General features: G+C 40.2%; 1 protein-coding gene across 3 annotated transcripts in view; it reads right to left on the reverse strand.

Annotated features, from left to right (window-relative positions):
• Positions 1-592: 592 nt before the first annotated feature.
• Positions 593-18,976, reverse strand: part of CDK19 (cyclin dependent kinase 19) — a 201,312-nt gene continuing 182,928 nt past the window's right edge. For all 3 annotated transcript variants that reach the window (XM_090037950.1, XM_090037941.1, XM_090037957.1), the window contains 3 exons: positions 15,607-15,685; positions 8,141-8,404; positions 593-5,052 (listed from right to left, as the gene is read on the reverse strand). In XM_090037950.1, coding sequence (XP_089894076.1) covers positions 4,921-5,052; positions 8,141-8,404; positions 15,607-15,685 — 475 coding nt within the window. In that variant the 3' untranslated portion in view covers positions 593-4,920. The remainder of the gene's footprint in view (positions 5,053-8,140; positions 8,405-15,606; positions 15,686-18,976) is intronic.

Consider the following 18,976-nt stretch of genomic DNA (forward strand, 5'->3'; position numbering starts at 1 on the left):
TAAACATATCATGCAACTAGAAGCCAGTCTTATCTCTATTTGTTGGAAACCACCAGTACACCATATGTTACCTTGTTCAAAAAATCAGTAAAAACTGAAGTCGCCTCATTAATGCTGGTGAAGATGATAAATGTCAGCCATGCTATCATACACAACCTTTATAGAGAAAATGGGTGGAATTCATGAAGAAGCCAGGGCAATGATGACCATCTCTGAAACAGTAACTTAATGGAATTAAAATGTGAAGCTCAACAGAGCATGGGAAGTCAACTTGAAAAGCAGAGCTAAGCTCTTTAACTTATGTTCTTCAGTTTCCATGCTGTCATTTTAGTCTTTTGAGTCATTAGAACCAAAGACAGCCTAGAAATCATATAATGAGGGGAAATTTAGCCTCAAAACTTGTATCTTTTTTCAGAAAACAAATATATAGGGCCATCAGACTAGTAATCTTACATTTCTACAAGCAGCATCACTGCTGCATAGTAAAGAGAGAGAAAAACCTTAATGAGACCATTTCAAATCTGCTTTGCTTTTCCATAAAGCTGCATTCTATTTTGATGCATACAAAACCATAAATACCCTCTTGGGTATGTTTAAAAAAAAGCTATAATTCCAACTTTTAGGTTTTCCAGGCTCTATTTTGGGGGGGATTTATGATATAAACACCCTGACCACATACTGCATTTCTCTAGGACAGATCTTCCTTCCTTCTTAAAGCCAAAAGCTTAAAGTTTACAAAAGTTTCCAGCACACTTATCTGATTTGAACATTTTATTATTATTACAAATGTATATTATTTTTATTTAAAAAATTCACACTGAAGCAAAGTCAATTCAATTTCATTACAACCAAGAATATAAAATAAATGCAATGAACTCATAGCTTTGTTTTAACAGTCATTTCAAGAGTGACATCAGGACAACTTAAAAGCAGTAAACTCTTTAACTGTAGAATGGGAAACAAATATCTTGCCCTGTGGTTCTGCAAGTCCATCAGCGGGGGCACTGCTGTAAGTGCCCACCACAGAGCTAGAACAGGAAAGCTCTGCTGCGGAAATCTCTAATAAAACTACAAAAATGAGGGATGCGTGCAGGAAATAATAATAATAAAAAATAACTGAAGTAAGACAGGCAAATGTCCACAAATAGTAAACATGGGAAAATACAGCTAGAACAATTTGAAAGTATACTACATTACATATATAAAAAGTTCTTTAAATTGCTGTTAAAAAGGACATCTTCTGCCCACATTTTGTGTAATACTTTTAGTGTCTACACAAGACAGGTTTTTAAAAAAATTAAATAGTATTAATTTACTACTAAATATTTAGGAGATAACAGTGCATTAAGGACTTTTTTCATATAGTAATACATATTGCTGCTGTGTGGCAACATTTTTAGAAGATTACATATGGCCTTATGTACAATACATTTATTTAACCCTAAAACAATTCTTTGCTTAATGGTGTTTAAGTACCATTACTGAAGATTATGAAGGGGAACTAAGATTATGTTTATATAAAATATTATACACATTTGAATACTTCAAGCTTCCCCCCATCCCCTCTCAGAATGCTCTTCCCTCCCCACCACCCCACCCCCAAAAAGATACAGTGTCACAGATACAGTGCAGGACTCACGGCTTTCACAATATTCTTCCTTCATTGTGCAGTTTGTGCTACATAAACTTCACCAATGTAGACTATGCCGCTAATCCCATTCCCCACTTTTTTGTTTCCTCAAAAGGCCAGAGCAGAAACATTGCAGAATGGTACTGGATGGTCCAACTGCATCACCAAGGGAACAGGAAAAAAAGCTTATTGGTATCACTTTCCATTACTAGGTTTCAGGTTCTGTGGGGGCACATAGAGGTTCAGGGTAAGGATAAAAAGGGAATACCAGTAAGTATCAACTGCAATAACTGAGCAGGCACAAAAATATGCATGCTGCTGGTTGCTCACAACAGATAACCTGATTAACCTTTTGACAAAAAGAGCATTTTTCCCTCGTGAAACCACCCCTGAAACTAGGCTGCTTCATCTTGCGGCTGGCTCCCATCTATCTTGAAAGTCACATATAACTCACCAGAAAAGGCCAAACATTCAAAAACCAACTAGCGGAGGAAAGGGAATAAGTGTACACAGTAAACATTTCCAACAGTAACCTTTTCCTTTATCTATTCCCTATTCAGCTTTTACCTGGAAGGCAATGGAGGAGTTAGCTCAGTTTTATGAATGCGCACAGAAGCAGCAGGGCACTGGAGCACAATAAGTGATTTAGATCAAGCAAATACAGAAATATTTATTCAGCTCATGGCAGTTATTCTAGGGGATGGAAGCTCATTGAATTAAAGCATAATACAATGCTGTGAATCTTCATGCTTCACACATATGTGAACCTACACTAAAATTTAACTTTGTTGGCACCATAGGAATCCAACTCAGCCAGGAGACTTGTCCCCTTCCACCTCCTGCCATTACCATACTTTGAAGAGGTGGCAAAGAGTATAAACATTAGATAATTATGCTCAAGGAGACAATAGTGCTTTGACTGGATAGAGGGGTGAGAAGAGGAGACGACAAAGCAGCATATGTCAAGGGCTGCTAGCCAGAAATGTGGAAGCTAATAACAAGAATATCCAACAACGTTGTCGGCAGAGGCCGAATTGTTCCTCAGATACAGCCATGGGGCTCCTCCTAACTTCAATAAAAACTTGGGGAAATTAATCCTGGAAAAGATTTTAACCATAGCAGATTCACTGAACTCAAGTAAAGAACCGATGAAAATCAGTTCCCACCAACAAAGTTACTCAGATACACATGGCACATGATATCATAAAGATGAAGAGTATTCAGTAGGAGATGGTTTTGTCCTAACAACAATTGGCAATATTTCTCTTCAAATTGCTCCATTTCACTTTCACTACTCTTTCACCCATTTTAAATTTAATTTTACCTCCAGACACTTCTCCGAGAAGACCGATGTCATCAAAGTCACGTGGCACATGATCTGGCCAAACCACATTTCCAACTGCTTATGAAAGCAAAACATTTTTGCAGGGATGAGAGATCAGTCTGCACAGAAATATTTATCATTCTTGTATGACTGGGATGAATGAATGTTCTCCTTGGGGCGCACATATCTAACACCCTGCTAACATCTACCACTAATTTATTGTGAAATGTTTACTGCTTTACATCTAAATTCTCACATGGATTCAGGCTAGAACACAGAGTCAGACAGAAAAGACCACACTGTAAAGTGTAAATTCCAATAATATGCCCTTTTTATACATAGCTTGCTCCTTCTGCTACCACTTTTTCAACAATCAATTAAAAAAGCCTGGGGCTGCTTATCCAGCTCGTAACATTTTAAAGTAAATAAATGTCTTTCCAGTTTTAGTGCAATGAGAATCATGAGCCTTCTTTAAGCAATGAAATATAAAATGGAGCTGCCTCAAGTTACTTTACATTTCTCTGAATAACTGAGCCTTCATTAATTGAATTGCGGTCCTCTGATTATGCTTGTGAATGCTGATTATTTACCTGGCATAGCCTGCCAGTTATCCATCCACTTATGGTCCTCAGGCACAATCAAAATATATTTGCTTTTGGAAGAAGCGGAAACCACCCCCCCCAAGCCCCCCAACCTATTGCAGTGCAATCAAGTGCATCTGGTGTAACTAATCTGGGATAATCACAGCAATGGGAAGAATACAGAATATCCATTATAAACATGAGAAACTGGAACAGTTTTTAACATGCTTTTTAAAATGTACAATATTTTTACTTAAATGTAATGATCCTATGTAAAGATGGATACTTCTTTGTTCTTTATAAGTCTTAATATTTTCTGTAGTTAGATAAATGACTCAGGGAAATCAACAAAAGAGACTGCAACATCAAAAGCAGGATTTATAGAACATACTAAAGAGCTGTTCAACAGAAAGACGAGCCCTTCATCCCCACACTCTCTTCTACTAAGACGTGAGGCCAGTCAATGCATTTTCCTGGCTATTCTGGGTGCACAACCAGGGAAGATGTTCCATTCCTTTGTTCCAGCAGAGCCCTGAAGGCCATCTCTTTTTCATGTAACCATCATGGTCTAATTTTAAATAATGTTTAATTCAAAGCTACTTAAAAGGTGATGGCAGTAATCAATGGGATTCAATATGAATGATTTAAAAAACATTCATGATCTTCTGTTTGGTGTTCGGTCCAGTAGCATGCAGCATATTAGCTGCTGCAGAGACTTGGGTTGGGTACTTTTTATCTTTCTTTTTTTCTTTTTTTTTCTTTTTTTTTTTTTTAAGACCTTGCCTGAAAACTAGATTAATAAAAACAGAATAGTAAAATACTCTGGAACAGTAAAATTCGCTTTTCTTGACATCCATGAGCAAAACAGTAATATCCTGTGAAAATAACATAGTGCTTTAAAAAGGTGCATTATACTTGTATAGCTAAACTGGTCTGCCTAGTAAAAAACTAACTATATACAAGCTTGAAAGCCTGGGAGTTCAAGATTTTAAAACTGTAAAATCCCATTAAAGAGATTTGCAAAGATAGACTTATGGCAATCAATACAGCATGAGAAAGGTGCACCAGGAATTCTTCAAAAATTCCAAAGGTTAAAGAAGTTAAGTGCTGGGTTCAGATCAGAAGGTTTCATCAGAGTAACCACAATGGGACACATGCGAGGGGAGGCTGGGGGGCACTTCACAAGAATCTCCTTTATGGCAATGATGAAAGGACAGAGTTGTCCAAAAACAAAATCTTCAGTAACTAAAGTTTTCCTCTTGTCGTGAATTTTAAATCTGCATCACAGTTTGCATTTTTGGTTCTTCTCATTATTATGAACTTCATATTGCTGGAGTCTTCTGGCTTTTAGTCCATTCCTTTCCAAGCACAGTTTATTAGGCCTCTCAGTACCTGTGAGATTGATGAGACTGGTGATACTGAGAGCTCTGCTGAGATGATGTGGAATAGCCCATCGTACTCTGGGACTGAGAAGATCCCTGAATGTTGCTTTGGTAACTCAGGCGTGAGCTGGAGTGCTGAAGAAAAATAAAGCAGAGTAAAAAAACTGAAAACAGCTGAAGGAATTTTTCACAGCCAAGAGGATCATTCAAATCCAAGTGGCAGGTAAAAGTGACTGGACAACGTTAATACAGAGATGCAGTATGATAAATAATCATTATTATTAATACATTATCCAAAATATGCAAGCTGCCTGACAGATGCATAGAGAGACGTACTTTCAGTCAAAAAAGGGCAGCTTTCCAAGGGAAAATATTCACATTTAAAAAGTAGATTATTTAAAAAGTACTTTCTTACTTCCTAATGTCAACTGTTACAGTGGTCATATCCAACTACAATATCTGCATTTAATATTTATTATTTTTTACTTATATGCCAAAATTAACTAAATAGATATAAATAACTGCTTGCTCCAACCCTTGCTCCCCAAGATGGGGTGCTGCAAAAGTACTGGAAAGACTATGTATTTGGTTCGATAGAAGAGATTTGTTGATAAATTCAAATAATAATATACTGTAATTTTAAAATTGGGTCTCTGGGCTCCCAGTTTGGCAGAAACAAAAAAACTGATTTTCCTCTGGTTTCTCTTGAAAGTGCTTGAGTTACCAAACCCCACTTTTGCAAAACCAAAAAGGTGTTGTTATTCATTAATCTTATGAAAATGAATTAATCTCATGAATCTGGGCCAGATGAAGAAACATCAGCAGCTTTAAGAATATTATAATTTTCAATTGTCTTTACAGTATTTTAGAGATTCCTAGAAGAAAAGTCAATCTACCTATGTTTTCCCATTTCCTTATCAATAACATACTGGTCTACTAATAGGTATCATTATTCAACAGAGAATGTAAAATGCATACCCTTTTTCATGTCAAATATTTCAAAGCCTTGTGCAAAGAAAAAATAAATCTGGCTTTCATACCAAGTAAGTGCTGATGTGTCCCTGGTCTTGATTTTTGTTTTTAAAAGCTCAGGTTTTGTTGCCTTAACATTTAATGTCCAGGCATTCAAAAGAGAAAAACAAATAAATGTTTCGGCACCATCAGTGATAAAGTTTAATCTATACTCCATTAAAAACATAAATGAAGAATTAGGACGAAACTGCTGGAAAAGGAAAAGGTCAGAATGTTAAACAAAAAGCAAGGCCATGCCAAGCAATGTAGAATGCAGACAAACAAGGAACTTAAAGCAGTAGTAAAGCAGACTGGCTTTGATTAAATAATACAAAATATTGTTCATCAAAAGATTTTTAAAAAAAGCTAAATCAAAGGAGTCTGCCTCCCTGGATTTTGTAGAAGCTATAAGGAGTCAGATCAATGCTATAAGACTATAGGAAGGCATTAACTAGCCTATGCTGATTTTAGTCTCACAGAAGAAAATTTATTTCAACAGAGCCCAGTCTTGGACAAATTGCAGACATTCCATTACAGATACAAGACAAATAGCCAGCTAAAACTAAGGAGCATACAAATACCAAAGTAAAAATAGATAATCAGATTGTATGAATAAACAAATGATTTAATGGGGATATACAGAACATACACTGCAAGAAAGCCTTGAAGGGAGGAGACACTGAAACAAATGGCTGCAGGCTGAGAAGAATCATCTCACTGTAACTGCCCTAAAAAGATAAGATTTAAACCAGGAAATGACTGAGGGGGAGGGCTGCCCAGAACTCTGAAAACTTCCAAAGGATCCAAGAATTAGCAAAAAAAAAATCCTTTAATATAGACAGAAACAAGGCAGTAATAAACAACCTGCACCTGAACAGTTATAGAGACTTGTTCAGACCAAAAACCAGGCTGAAACTTATACAAGAAAGCTGAACTGTCTTTACTCCTAAACTGGCCATTACAACTTCACAATAGTTTACAATGAAGAAAGAAAATTAAAAAAATGGGAGAAAATGTCTAGCTTCCAGAAATCTAGCGGTGAGGGGAGGATTATGAAGTCAAAACAGCTATGCATTTACAAGAAAGACTGAATACATGCTGAGCTGAGTCCTTCTCTAAGAGGATCCAAACGGCAGAATCTGCAAAAACCATAACTACGAGAGATATCCATTCTCTTCTTTTTTCAATAATTTATTGAAAAAATATATGTAGGCCTTTAATGTAGGCTTCACTTTTTAAAATTAAAAATATTTTTTTAGTAATACTCAATGAATCTCATCAGAAATGACTGTGGTCTTCCCACATAATTGGGAGCTTGTTTAATATAATTCTTTATATGTCTCAATATATGTCACTTTTTTAGTGGAAAAATACTCTAATTTCAGTAAACATAGACAAATGTGTTAATTCAAAGTAAGTGAATTTGGAAATTTCATTCTCATGTAATAAATTCTAATGTTACTGGACTGAGACAGGAACATAACAGACCAATTTGTTGCTACTAAAAAATAAAATACTACATTTGAAGATTTATATTTGAATTTTCTCTTATAGTTGAGATGAAACAGTAGCATTATTATAGTGCCCTGCTTTAGAATAAAGCGTGCTGATCCACTAATGCTCATAGGCTATACTAACAAAAGAACTGTATTTTAAGATTAAAGAACAGTTAGTGAGGATTAGGACAAATAATCAAATCTGAATTGTCCTATCATTTTGATAAAGCAGAATAGAAGGTGTCAGGAATTAAAGATCCGGCTGCTCATTTAGCTTCTTTTTACCAGGACTGCTTTTCACATAGGCTTCAATTTTACGAAGTTGCTGAATGCTTCGGATTTGATCCTGTGTAAAGCATTTAAGTACGTGACAGTGATTCCACTAGTTTTCAGAGTTACTCACAGGCTTATGGTAAGTACATATTTAAATTCTTTGCTGGATGTAAGCCAGAACGCTCAGCACAGTACAGGATACAGCTCATTGACTGAGAACAGCTGATGAAATCTATATCTGCAACAGCATGCAATTCACTTCCAGTTAACTCTGACACAGCAAAATCCTTTCTAAACTGAAGCATGTGCATCAGGTGACAATGAGCTTCAGCTTAAAGTGTACTTGTTCTCTGAAACACACACACACACACACAATCTTCTTAAGAGCACAACTATACTTTGCTCCTTAGAATAACACAAATGAGAAGAACCAAAGTCTGTACCTGATAATCTGAAGGCATAACAGGCCCGCCTGAGTTAGTGCCTGAAGGCCCTATGCGTGGTTTCTTATTTGGAGGCACCTGATTGAGGCCGGAGTCCTGGCTATGCTGGAGTCCTGCCCCAGTGCCCCCTCCTCCTGCTCCACCTCCTCCTGCCGTCCCATTTGTCTGGGTACTGTTTTGTTGCTGTTGCTGCTGCTGAGGTGCTGCTTGCTGTTGCTGCTGAGGTGCTGTTTGTTGCTGATGCTGATTCTGCTGCTGCTGATTCTAGGAGAAAGCACAGCTAGGGAGGGTAACTTTTTCTGGCTTTTTTGTTTGTTTGTTTTTTGTTTAGTTTGGTATTACATGCTCTCAAGCTGCCCCTAAACAGAACAAGGAGTAAGAATCAACCAGTCACAGGACAAGAGACAGGTGGACCAAAGTGAAGAATGCATCCTCAACATGCTGCAGGTAGGAATGTGTGCTGATGAGGGCTGGGGGAATTCTGAAGTCATTTCAACTTTATGTTTGAAATTACTGACTGGAATCAAATTATCTGTGGTTCATTTTTATTTTTATTAAATAGGGAGGCCTAGATAAGCAGCTACTTGAATGACCGATGCGTAACTCGTAAGAACTATCATTTAGTGGGTAAGACCATATGCCCATCTTGCCCAATAAATATCCTGTGTCACACAGTGGCAGAGAGTGGATGCTGAAAGGGAAAGTGAACTGGGTATGACCAGGGTTTTTTCCACTGTTCCTCTCTTACTTGCAGCCTTCAGCATTTAAGATTGAGTCAGAGGCTGTATCCGCAACTCCCATGCTCAAGAGCTACCTGATGCACCTTTCCCTCCATGAATTTGTCCAACCCTGTTTTTTCATAGACATTAGGGCTGGAAGGGACCTCAGAAGATCAAGTCCAGCCCCCCGCTCGAAGGGCAAGTCAGCTGGGTTCATAGGATCCCAGCAAGATAAGCATCCAATTTACTCTTGAAGGTGTTCAATGTAGGTGCTTGAACCTCCTCTGATGGCAGGCTATTCCAGACCTTGGGGGCTCAGACAGTAAAAAAATCCTTATGTCCAGCCTGAAATGGTGTTGCAGTAGTTTATAACCGTTTAATCTCGTCATCCATTGGGGCGCTCTAGTGAACAAATGTTCCCCCAGATACTGGTGGTCACCACAGATAAACTTATAGGTGGCCATCAGGTCACCCCTGAGCCTGTGCTTTTCCAAGCTAAAGAGCCCTACTGCTCTCAGCCTGTCGTCATAAGGTCTGTTTTCCTGACCTCTGATCATGCGCGTGGCTCTTCTCTGGACTGTCTCAAGCTTCTCCACATCCTTTTTGAATTGTGGAGCCCAAAACTGGACACAGTACTCCAGCTGAGGCCTCACTAAGGCCGAGTACAATGATGTCCCAGGATTTGCTTGAGAAGCATCTATGGATGCAAGCCAGCGTTTTGGTCACTTTAGTAGCCGCAGCATCACATTGCAGGCTCAAGTTCATCTCGTGGTCAATCATGACCCTCAAGTCTCTTTCTTCGGTAGTGCTAGCCAGCGTAGCACTACCAAGCCCATAAGGATGCTGCAGGTTTTTCCTCCCAAGGTGGAGAACCTTGCATTTTTCGGTGTTAAACACCATCAGGTTCTCATCCGCCCATTTGCTGAGCCTGTCCAGGTCAGCCTGGATCGCCCGCCTGTCTTCCGGCGTGGATGCTTTACCCCAAAGTTTGGTGTCATCGGTGAACTTGGCCAGTCCGCTTCTGACTCCAATGTCCACATCATTAATGAAGATGTTGAACAATATGGGTCCAAGGACAGAGCCTTGGGGGACCCCACTGGTCACAGAGCACCATGATGATTGACTTCCATCAACTACCACCACCCTCTTGGTCTGACCACAGAGCCAGTTCTCCAGCTAGCGGATCGTGGTGGACCCAAGGCCACAACTGGGCAGTTAGACCAAGAAGTGATCACGGGATACTACATCGAAGGCTTTTTTTTGAAGTCAAGGTACATGACATCAATTTCTTCTCCCTTGTCCAGGTGATAGGTCACCTGGTCATAGAAGGAAATGAGATTGGTCAAACAAGACCTACCCGCAACAAACCCTTGCTGGCTATCCCTCAGGATGTTGGCGTCAGCCAGTCCATTAAGGATGGCCTCTTTAATAAACTTTTCTAAGATCTTCCCCGGGATAGAAGTCAGGCTGATGGGCCTATAGTTAGCCGGATCCACTTTCCTCGCTTTCTTGAAGATCGGCACCACACTGGCCTTCTTCCAGTCTTCGGGCACTTCACAAGAGCGCCAGGAGTTTTCAAAGTTCCATGCCAGAGGCTGGGCTATGATGCTCGCCAGCTCCTTGGGTACCTTAGGGTATAGATTGTCAGGGCCAGCTGACTTGAAGGTATCCAAGCCTCTCAAGGTGTTTTGAATCTGCCTAAACTCCTAACCCTATCTGGTCACTCAGGATCACATTAATTGTGAGGAGGGTAGAAGGCACAATCAAGAAAATGGCAGTCATATTCTTCACTTTATACACTGCTCTATGCTTGTCCTTTCACAGCATTTGATGAAGTGAGATCAAATTCACAGAAGCTTATGCTCTCTATATAAATTATAGCCTTTAAGGTGCACTATTTACCCTGACTTATAGTCTCATTATGAACCACTGTAAATAAGCTGTAGTATACTGAGAAAAAGCAGTGGGGCACAGTAATAAATAGCAATGTGTTGATACCTTTCACCCAACATTCAAAACAGCTTTCCAGGCAATGAATTAAACATCACAGCAGTTTTGTCAGATAGTAGCATTATTCCCATTTTACAGAGACATAGAGACAAAGTGAATTGTCCCCAAGCATGCAGCACATCCATGCAAAATAAGGAACACATCTCACTACTGCATTACAGTTCTGCATCTTACATCTTGCAATGAGAAATACCTTCGTAAGAGAGCCACACATGGCAGATACAGAAGAGTTTTGTTGGTGGCAATAAGAAGGAGGAAGAAAACAGCATATAGTCCAAAGACAGACGGTTGAAGGAAAATAAAAGTTTTCTGGCAGTACAAAGGCTAAGGTAGAATGAGGAATGACAAGGGTGTCTAAAGATGGGTAGGAGGGAGGAATATAAATGAAAACCAGGAGGGTCTGGCAGCAAATAGGAGAGAAAGAATGGCTAGAGTGGCTGTGGGAACAGGACAACAAACAACACTGTATTGATAGCAGAGAAGTAATGACTTGAAGGAATGGGAAAAGAAGTAGACTGTGATGGGCTAGGGATCGACAGATACTCAGTTGTAAGGAGCATCTCAGCTGCATCATTCTTGTCTCTGCTTTGGGGCTTGGCAGAGGCTCCCAATCAAGGGCACTGCTATACAGCCAAGGCAACTACAAACGTGACTATTTTATTTACTGGTTATATTAAATATATCATTCTCACTCCACAAAGAAAAACATTTCTTTATTGCAGCTTTAAACCTACTTTTAAATAAAAACTCTCAGATGCCGTACAAAGCAGTTAAGGCCTTTGCAGTAAACACTATAAAATGCTATAGAATTGAGAACTCATTACAAGGTTGTTTGGGGATACATTTATTGAGGTACCATTTATCAAAGCTTGGATGTGGTCAGTTTTTATAGAAAGCTGATGTAACTAACTTTTCATAAGTTGCTGAAACCAATTGCCTTTCGCAGAAATTTTTAGACAGTCTCACTAACCAAAAGCTATTTAGTTACCACTGTAAAATTAAGTCAAAATGTGCACTGGTGGCATACATTGTGGCAATGTCACAAGTTACACACCAGAGGAAATTCATAAGAATGCGTGTATTTAGGAGTGGAGAGAAGCACAGATTATCCGGCATTTTCAAGTACCTAGGAGTAACTGATGTTTCACATACATGTTCAGTGACCGAAGAATGCTTCCTACTGCTTGTATGCCTCAGACCCAGGCAGAGACAGTTCCTATTTTAAGAGAGACTTCAACAAGCTAACTTCCTAAACAATTTTAAGGTTACTGCTATTGAATGTTTTCTTAAAAGATATTATTTATCTACTGGTGTAGACTGAGCCATTATTAGTTATATAAATGATGGCCCTAATTAAGACTGCTTTTGTGTCGCAGTTCTAAGATGTCTGGGTCTTAGAAAAAAATCAGTTATGTAACATGTTGCGGGGGTGTTTTGCCTATGGGTGCTTGGATGTAAGCTGAACCATTTTTATTGCAAATCGTGAAAGCTGCCAAGTTGAAACCTGGACTGCATGAAAAACTGAAAGAGAATGGGAATTCCCATGACTTGGGCTAGTGGCTTGCCAAGCACTGAAGGGAAATGCAGAGTCCATGTTTCCTCTGACTTTTGATAAAGGCGGCATGAAACTTACCTCAGTGGTTTGAAATATCTATGTGATATTTCTGCTGCTGCTCCTGCTGCATTTGTAAGAAGTAGAGGTTTAGTCTACACTAGATAAAGGTTTGCCAGTACAGCTGTAACCAGCTAACCCTGCTAGTACAGGCAACAAAACAGTGCTTTTAGGTAGAGTGTTTCCTAGTTTCCAGAATGGAAGCTATTTTTATGAATATTATATTGCAGTTTAACTAATTAACATTATTTGGTTGGACTACCCCGTGTTCCAGTCTAGAGGGGTGCCAGGAAGAGCAAGCAGGGACAAAAATATGGTCAGTTGAGACAGCTTGAATGAAACAGTGAAATCATTCTCTTCCCAGGTACCAGCCATGAGGCACACAGCTGTTTTTCCAAGGCCAGAGTCCAATGGTCAAAGGACTAACAATAGTTAAAAGCAGTCCCAAAAGGAAGAGACGAAACAGTCTATAGCTGCTTGATGCTGACAGACGCACACTGGGACCAAAGGGCAAAGAATGCAGCAGTGCAATCTGTCTCTTCCAGCCGAAAGATAGGGGTGTCTGGGTTGAGCATAATTTTCTGAGACTTCCAAGGATAAAGTTTTGGTAAGACCAGATAATACATGGTATTTGTTGTTTTAACTCTCTTTTCTGATTGCTATGTGCCTTTGAATAAACAGACAATATATTTGGAAACACTTCTTTTGAGTCACTTAAACTAGCCGCTGGAGACAGATTTACAGAGGGGAAGTTTTTTACAGGTGCCCAAAACAGCTGGGTCTGTATTAACACAAACAGAACCAGGAACTGCTCCTGCCCATACATCTGGTCTGAACCAGGGATTCCACCAAGAGAAAAGTGTAAGTGCAAAGTCTCTTATTTGAGAGGGACTGCAAAGGGGCCTAAGGCACTGCTGGCTACATAGCTGTGACAGTATGATGGATGAAAGAACAGGTGAGGTAGCCCTACATTGCAGGCTAAATTGGACTGAACTGAAGCATACCAGTATGGGAGAAAGGCTGGTGAAAACTTGTCACTTAGAAGGGCTGCTCAAGACAGACTGGGAAAGAAACTGCAGGCGTTGTTTCCTCTTAAGTGACAACCAGCAGAAACACTTTTTTGCCTGTATAGCACTATCCACACACTAAGACTGATTGGTATAGAAATATGAAAATCATACACTGCAACTTGCAACCAATACTGCTATCCCAGCAAATTTTCTAGCACAAATCTGGCCTAAGTCAGGGGAGCAGTTTGTATCACAGACTCCCATGTGCCTTTGCACTACAGGATAGCATCAATAGGTACTGGTAGTGGTTTCCAAAGTTTTGAAATTAATTAAAGGTCATCAAAGCATTTTACTGTATTGCAAAATAAAAAGTGTTTTTGATGTTACTGGACATTTAGGTCTTACTTTTTCCTATGATCACATCATGATGTTTCATTGAAATTACAGTTGCAAATCATTAGCTTTAATTCAAATATGTTTCAAGAAATGTGTTTTCAAACTGTATTTTAAGTAACAACTAGTTCAAGAATCAATGTTCCTTTATGAGCACTGCACTGAAGGGTTTTGCTATTTTCACTGAGTAGGCTTCATATCTTGTAATGATTACCCAGAGATCCCATGGAAGAAAGCTGTCATTGAAATAGTTATGAGACAACATAATATGTTGTGTCCGCACTTCCCCTGGTAAAGTAAACCCAACATTCAGCAGTTGCATAGCTCAGTGAAAAAACTAAACTAATTATATAGTAAAAGGCCTAAGGACAGCAGCATATTTCCCAGCACTACCATCCTCTTATCTATGCCCTTATTACTAAAATGAAAATCCAGCTGCATGTCTGAAAGAAGAGGATTTTAATTAGAAAAATCTTAGGATTTAGATTGTGTCTGTGAATCCCTATTTAACCACTGATTAATGACCATTTTAGAAAAAGAATATTTTTTTAAAGGTTTGTTTTTTAACTGGCTATGAGTTGAGAGGATTTCTCTCCATATGGCTTCCAGCTAAACCAGGAAACCCAAAACCAAACTTGACATAACTGAAGCGGTGTTATGGGTTGTTATTGTTCTTGTTTTTAAATATGGTTTAAAAACAGGGGGAAAATACTGCTAAAGATCTTTTTAGCCTTTTTGATACCTTATAAAGTACCAAAACATGGCACAAAATCCATTTTTATAATACTGCAGACTGGCTTAAAAACAACTTTTCACTGTAAGGGATTCAGTAAGCAATATATATTCTAAAAATGTCCTTTTTTCTTCTAAATTAACTAAATGTTCTGCAAGACCTTTATTTACAGCATGCTTACATATGTGTCAGTCCCTACCAGTCTCAAAGGCCATTTACAAAACCAAACTGCTTTAAATATGTATGCTCTTTTATGTCATTTTTAACAAATACAAAGTTCCTAAGAAGATGCGAATATTTACTTTTAAATGTATTTTACCTCATGATGTTTCTTCTTATTTGGTAAGTAGGAGTTTAAAAAAAGCAAAGTCAGTCACTGAATTTTAACCATATCAGTATCATGACTTTTATGGTATCTTAATTAGGCTTTGTGGGTTTTCTACACTTGAAAATAAGCTAGGGAAAAGTATCATCTGTATTTAGTAGATTAACCATGTCCCTGTTCTAGACATTTCTTTTTGTCTCACAATGGGTATCAATCAACAGTGGCTGAAAAAGTACACACTACTCTTTCAAATGCGTTATTGCTGAGCATACTTTCAAATCTTTGTTTATATGGAACATCCTGATCGGAGGACATGCAGAGTCAAAGGGTTCCTCTTTGATCAATAATAGCCCCTTAACATGTAGCCATCAGGATGCTTACTGATTATAGAATAAGGCCCCTTTCTTTTTCTTCTTCTTGTCACATTAGTGCCAATGGTGTCTAACAGGCTGTGTATTAAATGTAAAGAAAACACAAGTTATCTGACTCACTTCAATTTACCACGTATTATTAATTAAATACTTTCCAATGTACCAACAAGTAATTTTGGGATGGTCTTGCCTGGAAAATACATTCTTGAGTAACAGCCCATGTGCTATTAGTTTTCCCTTAGAGGCATCATTACATTTTTGTTGCACATTAGACACAGTATTTTTTACTATACCTTATCCCCTTTCTCTTCAGGTTCATCCTCATTGAGGAATTCTCGTTTTGGATAAGGAATCTGACAGCCAGCAAACACACTGAAATACAATAAACAGCAAATTAAAAGAAAACAGTAAATTCGTTTAACACCATCTCTTTCAGGGGTTTTTTTTCTTTTGCTTTTATGAGTCCTAGTTATTAGAGTAAGTGGCACTTTGAATTATCCAACATACAAATACAGCAGGACATGCACTGATTTTAATTTGAACTCTGCTTGCTTTTGGCCTCCTGCCTGCCTTCAGAATTCACAGCAGATCTGAATGAGTACAAATGGCAGAACAATTATTTGCTGTCAGGACACCACATTTGTTGACTTGGTCATCCAAATCAACAAGAAATTCTGCAGCATTTGGCTGGGAGCATGTATGGCACAGTGTACTGAAAACCTGTTCCAAGCCAGTTAATGTCATGGGAACCTTCTCATTGCCTTTTTGGATCAGGCTCCATACATCCTAGCTGATATGTGTAAAACTGGATACAGTCTCTGAAGCCTTTCATAGGGAAAAAATAGCTTTGAGACCAAGCTAACTAACAAAATACAAAACACCATTTAGTATCTAGAGTAAGCAGTTTTAGCATCTTAATTATCATGCTACCTGATTGCTTTGAAATCTGAGGGAACTAGATCAGTCTGGGACAGCAGCATATAAATACCTGAGAGAGGGACCGGTAGACCAATTCCCATTTGAATTTCAACATTTCTTGGTGGTGGCTGACTCTAGGAAGGCACTTCTGTTACAACCCAATCAGCGTTTTGAAAGTGCTAAACTGTATCTCTACTAGTTACTAATTGGCATATCAAATAATTTGGGCTAACTCAATGTCAAGAACATAAGGATGAACAAAAAAAAACTCCTAAAGCAAACATTTTTCCTAGTCGAGCCCAGATCAACATGTGGAACCATTCTGATCCTCCATACAGATCAACAGCAGGGCTGGAACAGTTAGATCCACAGCAACAGACCTCTAGCACTTGAGGTGATGAAGTTGTTGGCTTCTTTAGTAATCTGTTGTTCTCTAAACGGACCAGCCACTAGACAGGAATGAGAGATGTTTCGCTAGCTATTCGCTGAAAGCAAAGCAATGATGGATTCTGACTTTTATTCCAGATCCTAGTGTGGGAAAGTGCCTACTGATTATAAATCCTTCTTCCTTTTCCCCTGCACATTTCCCTCCCTGCTGTTATTCCTTCTCAATACCCTCTCTTTACCACCCCCACAATCCATGTCATCTCCAGTCTGATCTTCTCCCCAGTGCCTCTCTCCTATGCAATGAGAGCAGAGGAGAGAATTTTTCAGTTCCTCTAGCTGCTTTCAGTTTCTGTGACTGGATACACTTCATCATCCTGGCACGTGGAGGAAGCAGGTGCAGGCAAAGTCCTACTAGCTCTTCCAGTCCTGGAATGGAGCAGGCCCAGTTACAATAAGAATCTTTGTAAATCTCGGGAGATAAACTAACAAGCTTCTACAGAGCATGCTTGAACTGAAATTTTTTAGAAGCTTAAAACTAAACCAAATTTGAGTGGACTTTCACAGAGGCAGCAAATGATAAATACCTTAAACCACAGAACGACACTCCCTAATTTCTGATCCAAAATTAGAGCCCTCTCAGGGACATGTTAGTAAGATTTTTAATGTGGGCAAAATAACAACATGGGCTAAGCCATTTCAGGTAAAATTTTCCAGAAAAATTCAACCCGAGTCAGATACCAGGCATGGAAAATTTCAGTCTAAATGATTAAAAGTTGTAGTGACAGTCTTATAATAGAAAATTTTAGGCAACCTGCAGTAGTACAAGTTGTCAAACGCACTACATCCCCATGGCCAGAGCTGAACTGCAGGGCTCTTTGCTGACTGGATTTGGACCCAGCAAGTGGGGTGAATGGTGGCTATGCCACCTGCAACCCAGATGGCATAGCTATTTGGGCTTGATCCAGCCTGTAGGCCAGGGGCGGGCAATTATTTCAGGTGCAGGGCCACTTCCTGAGTTATGGCAAGCCATTGAGGGCTGCACCCCTTGACAGGTGCCCTGCCTTCTGGTTGCTATCTTGGTACCTGAAGTCCCGCCCCCTAACCCTGACCTTTGCCACCAGAAGTCCCTCTCTTTGCCCCCCATAAGTACTGCTTGCAGCAAGGGGTTTCGCCATCTCGGAACCAGAAAAATACCAAATTATATTCTAAAAATCAAACATGTACTACAACATTAATTAATTTAATAAAAAAAATATTTTTGTCCTGTTTTACATGTGTTTATGTAGTGTACATACAGGTGATAGTATAATAGCTTAAAATGAAGTTTTACTCTTGTATATTGTGGGGGGGTGGTTAGGTGGGTATAAGTTTGTGGGTGTGTAGTTAATTGGGGTGTTGGGGGGAGGGTATGGGCGTGTATCTGGGGTTTCTGGAGGGGTGGATAAGCATGAGGGGTATAGGTGTGTCTGTGGGGTGAGGGAGCATGTGGGGGGGTATGGATGTGTGGGGGTATGAGGTTGGTGGGGGGCTGTGAGTGTGGGAGGAGGGTGGCTGGTTGTGGCATTGCATGGAAGGGAAGGGCTTGCCCACAGCCCTCCCCACCCACCCCAACAGCAGGCCCCAGGGCACTGTGTTCCTGCTCACCGTCACTTCCTCCTCTCATTTGCCACTGCTGCCCTTCTCATGCCACTTCCCCATCCTCCCCCATGCCCCCCCACTTGCTGCTCCAGTGCCACATCCCAGATGTACAGCTGAGACCACAGCAGGAACCGGACCAGCCCAGACAACACCGCATGGAGCCAGCTGAGAATTGTGGGGGCCAGACTGGTTCCAGCCGAGTCCTGCAGCCTGGCGCTACAGCTGGGACTCGTGTAGTGCCGGAGCAGCAGGCAGGAAAGCAGGGAAATAGCTGCAGCAGGTGGTGGAGGAGTGGCAGTGAGCAGGTGTGCGGTGCACAGCGACAGCTGGGCAGAAGCACAAAGGGCGAGGGTCACTAGGAGCCCAGGGTGGGGCACAGGCTACCAGGGGCTCTATGGAACTGGGCTGGGCTTAGCCAGCAGGGAGATGGGGGGAGCCAACTCAGCTCCACAAAGCCCCTGCCGGCCCAGTCCCATGCTCCTGCCACCCTACTTTGGGCCCTGCCAGCACTGGCCCCGGGACACTGGTGTGAGCCCTGTGTTCCCGCCCAGCTGTTGCTGTGCTCTCTGCACCCTCTCAGTGCCCTTTCCCCCCACCTTCTGCAGCCATTTCCTCAGTCTCCTCTCCTCTCCGCCAGCAAATTGGATAGAATAGCCTGGTGGGCCAGATCTGGCCCATGGGCCGTATTTTGCCATTCCCTGCTGTAGGCATACATCTGAC

This window comes from Crocodylus siamensis, chromosome 1 (genome assembly GCF_052110815.1).
Source record: "Crocodylus siamensis isolate JL-2025a chromosome 1, ASM5211081v1, whole genome shotgun sequence".
NCBI lineage: Eukaryota > Metazoa > Chordata > Crocodylia > Crocodylidae > Crocodylus > Crocodylus siamensis.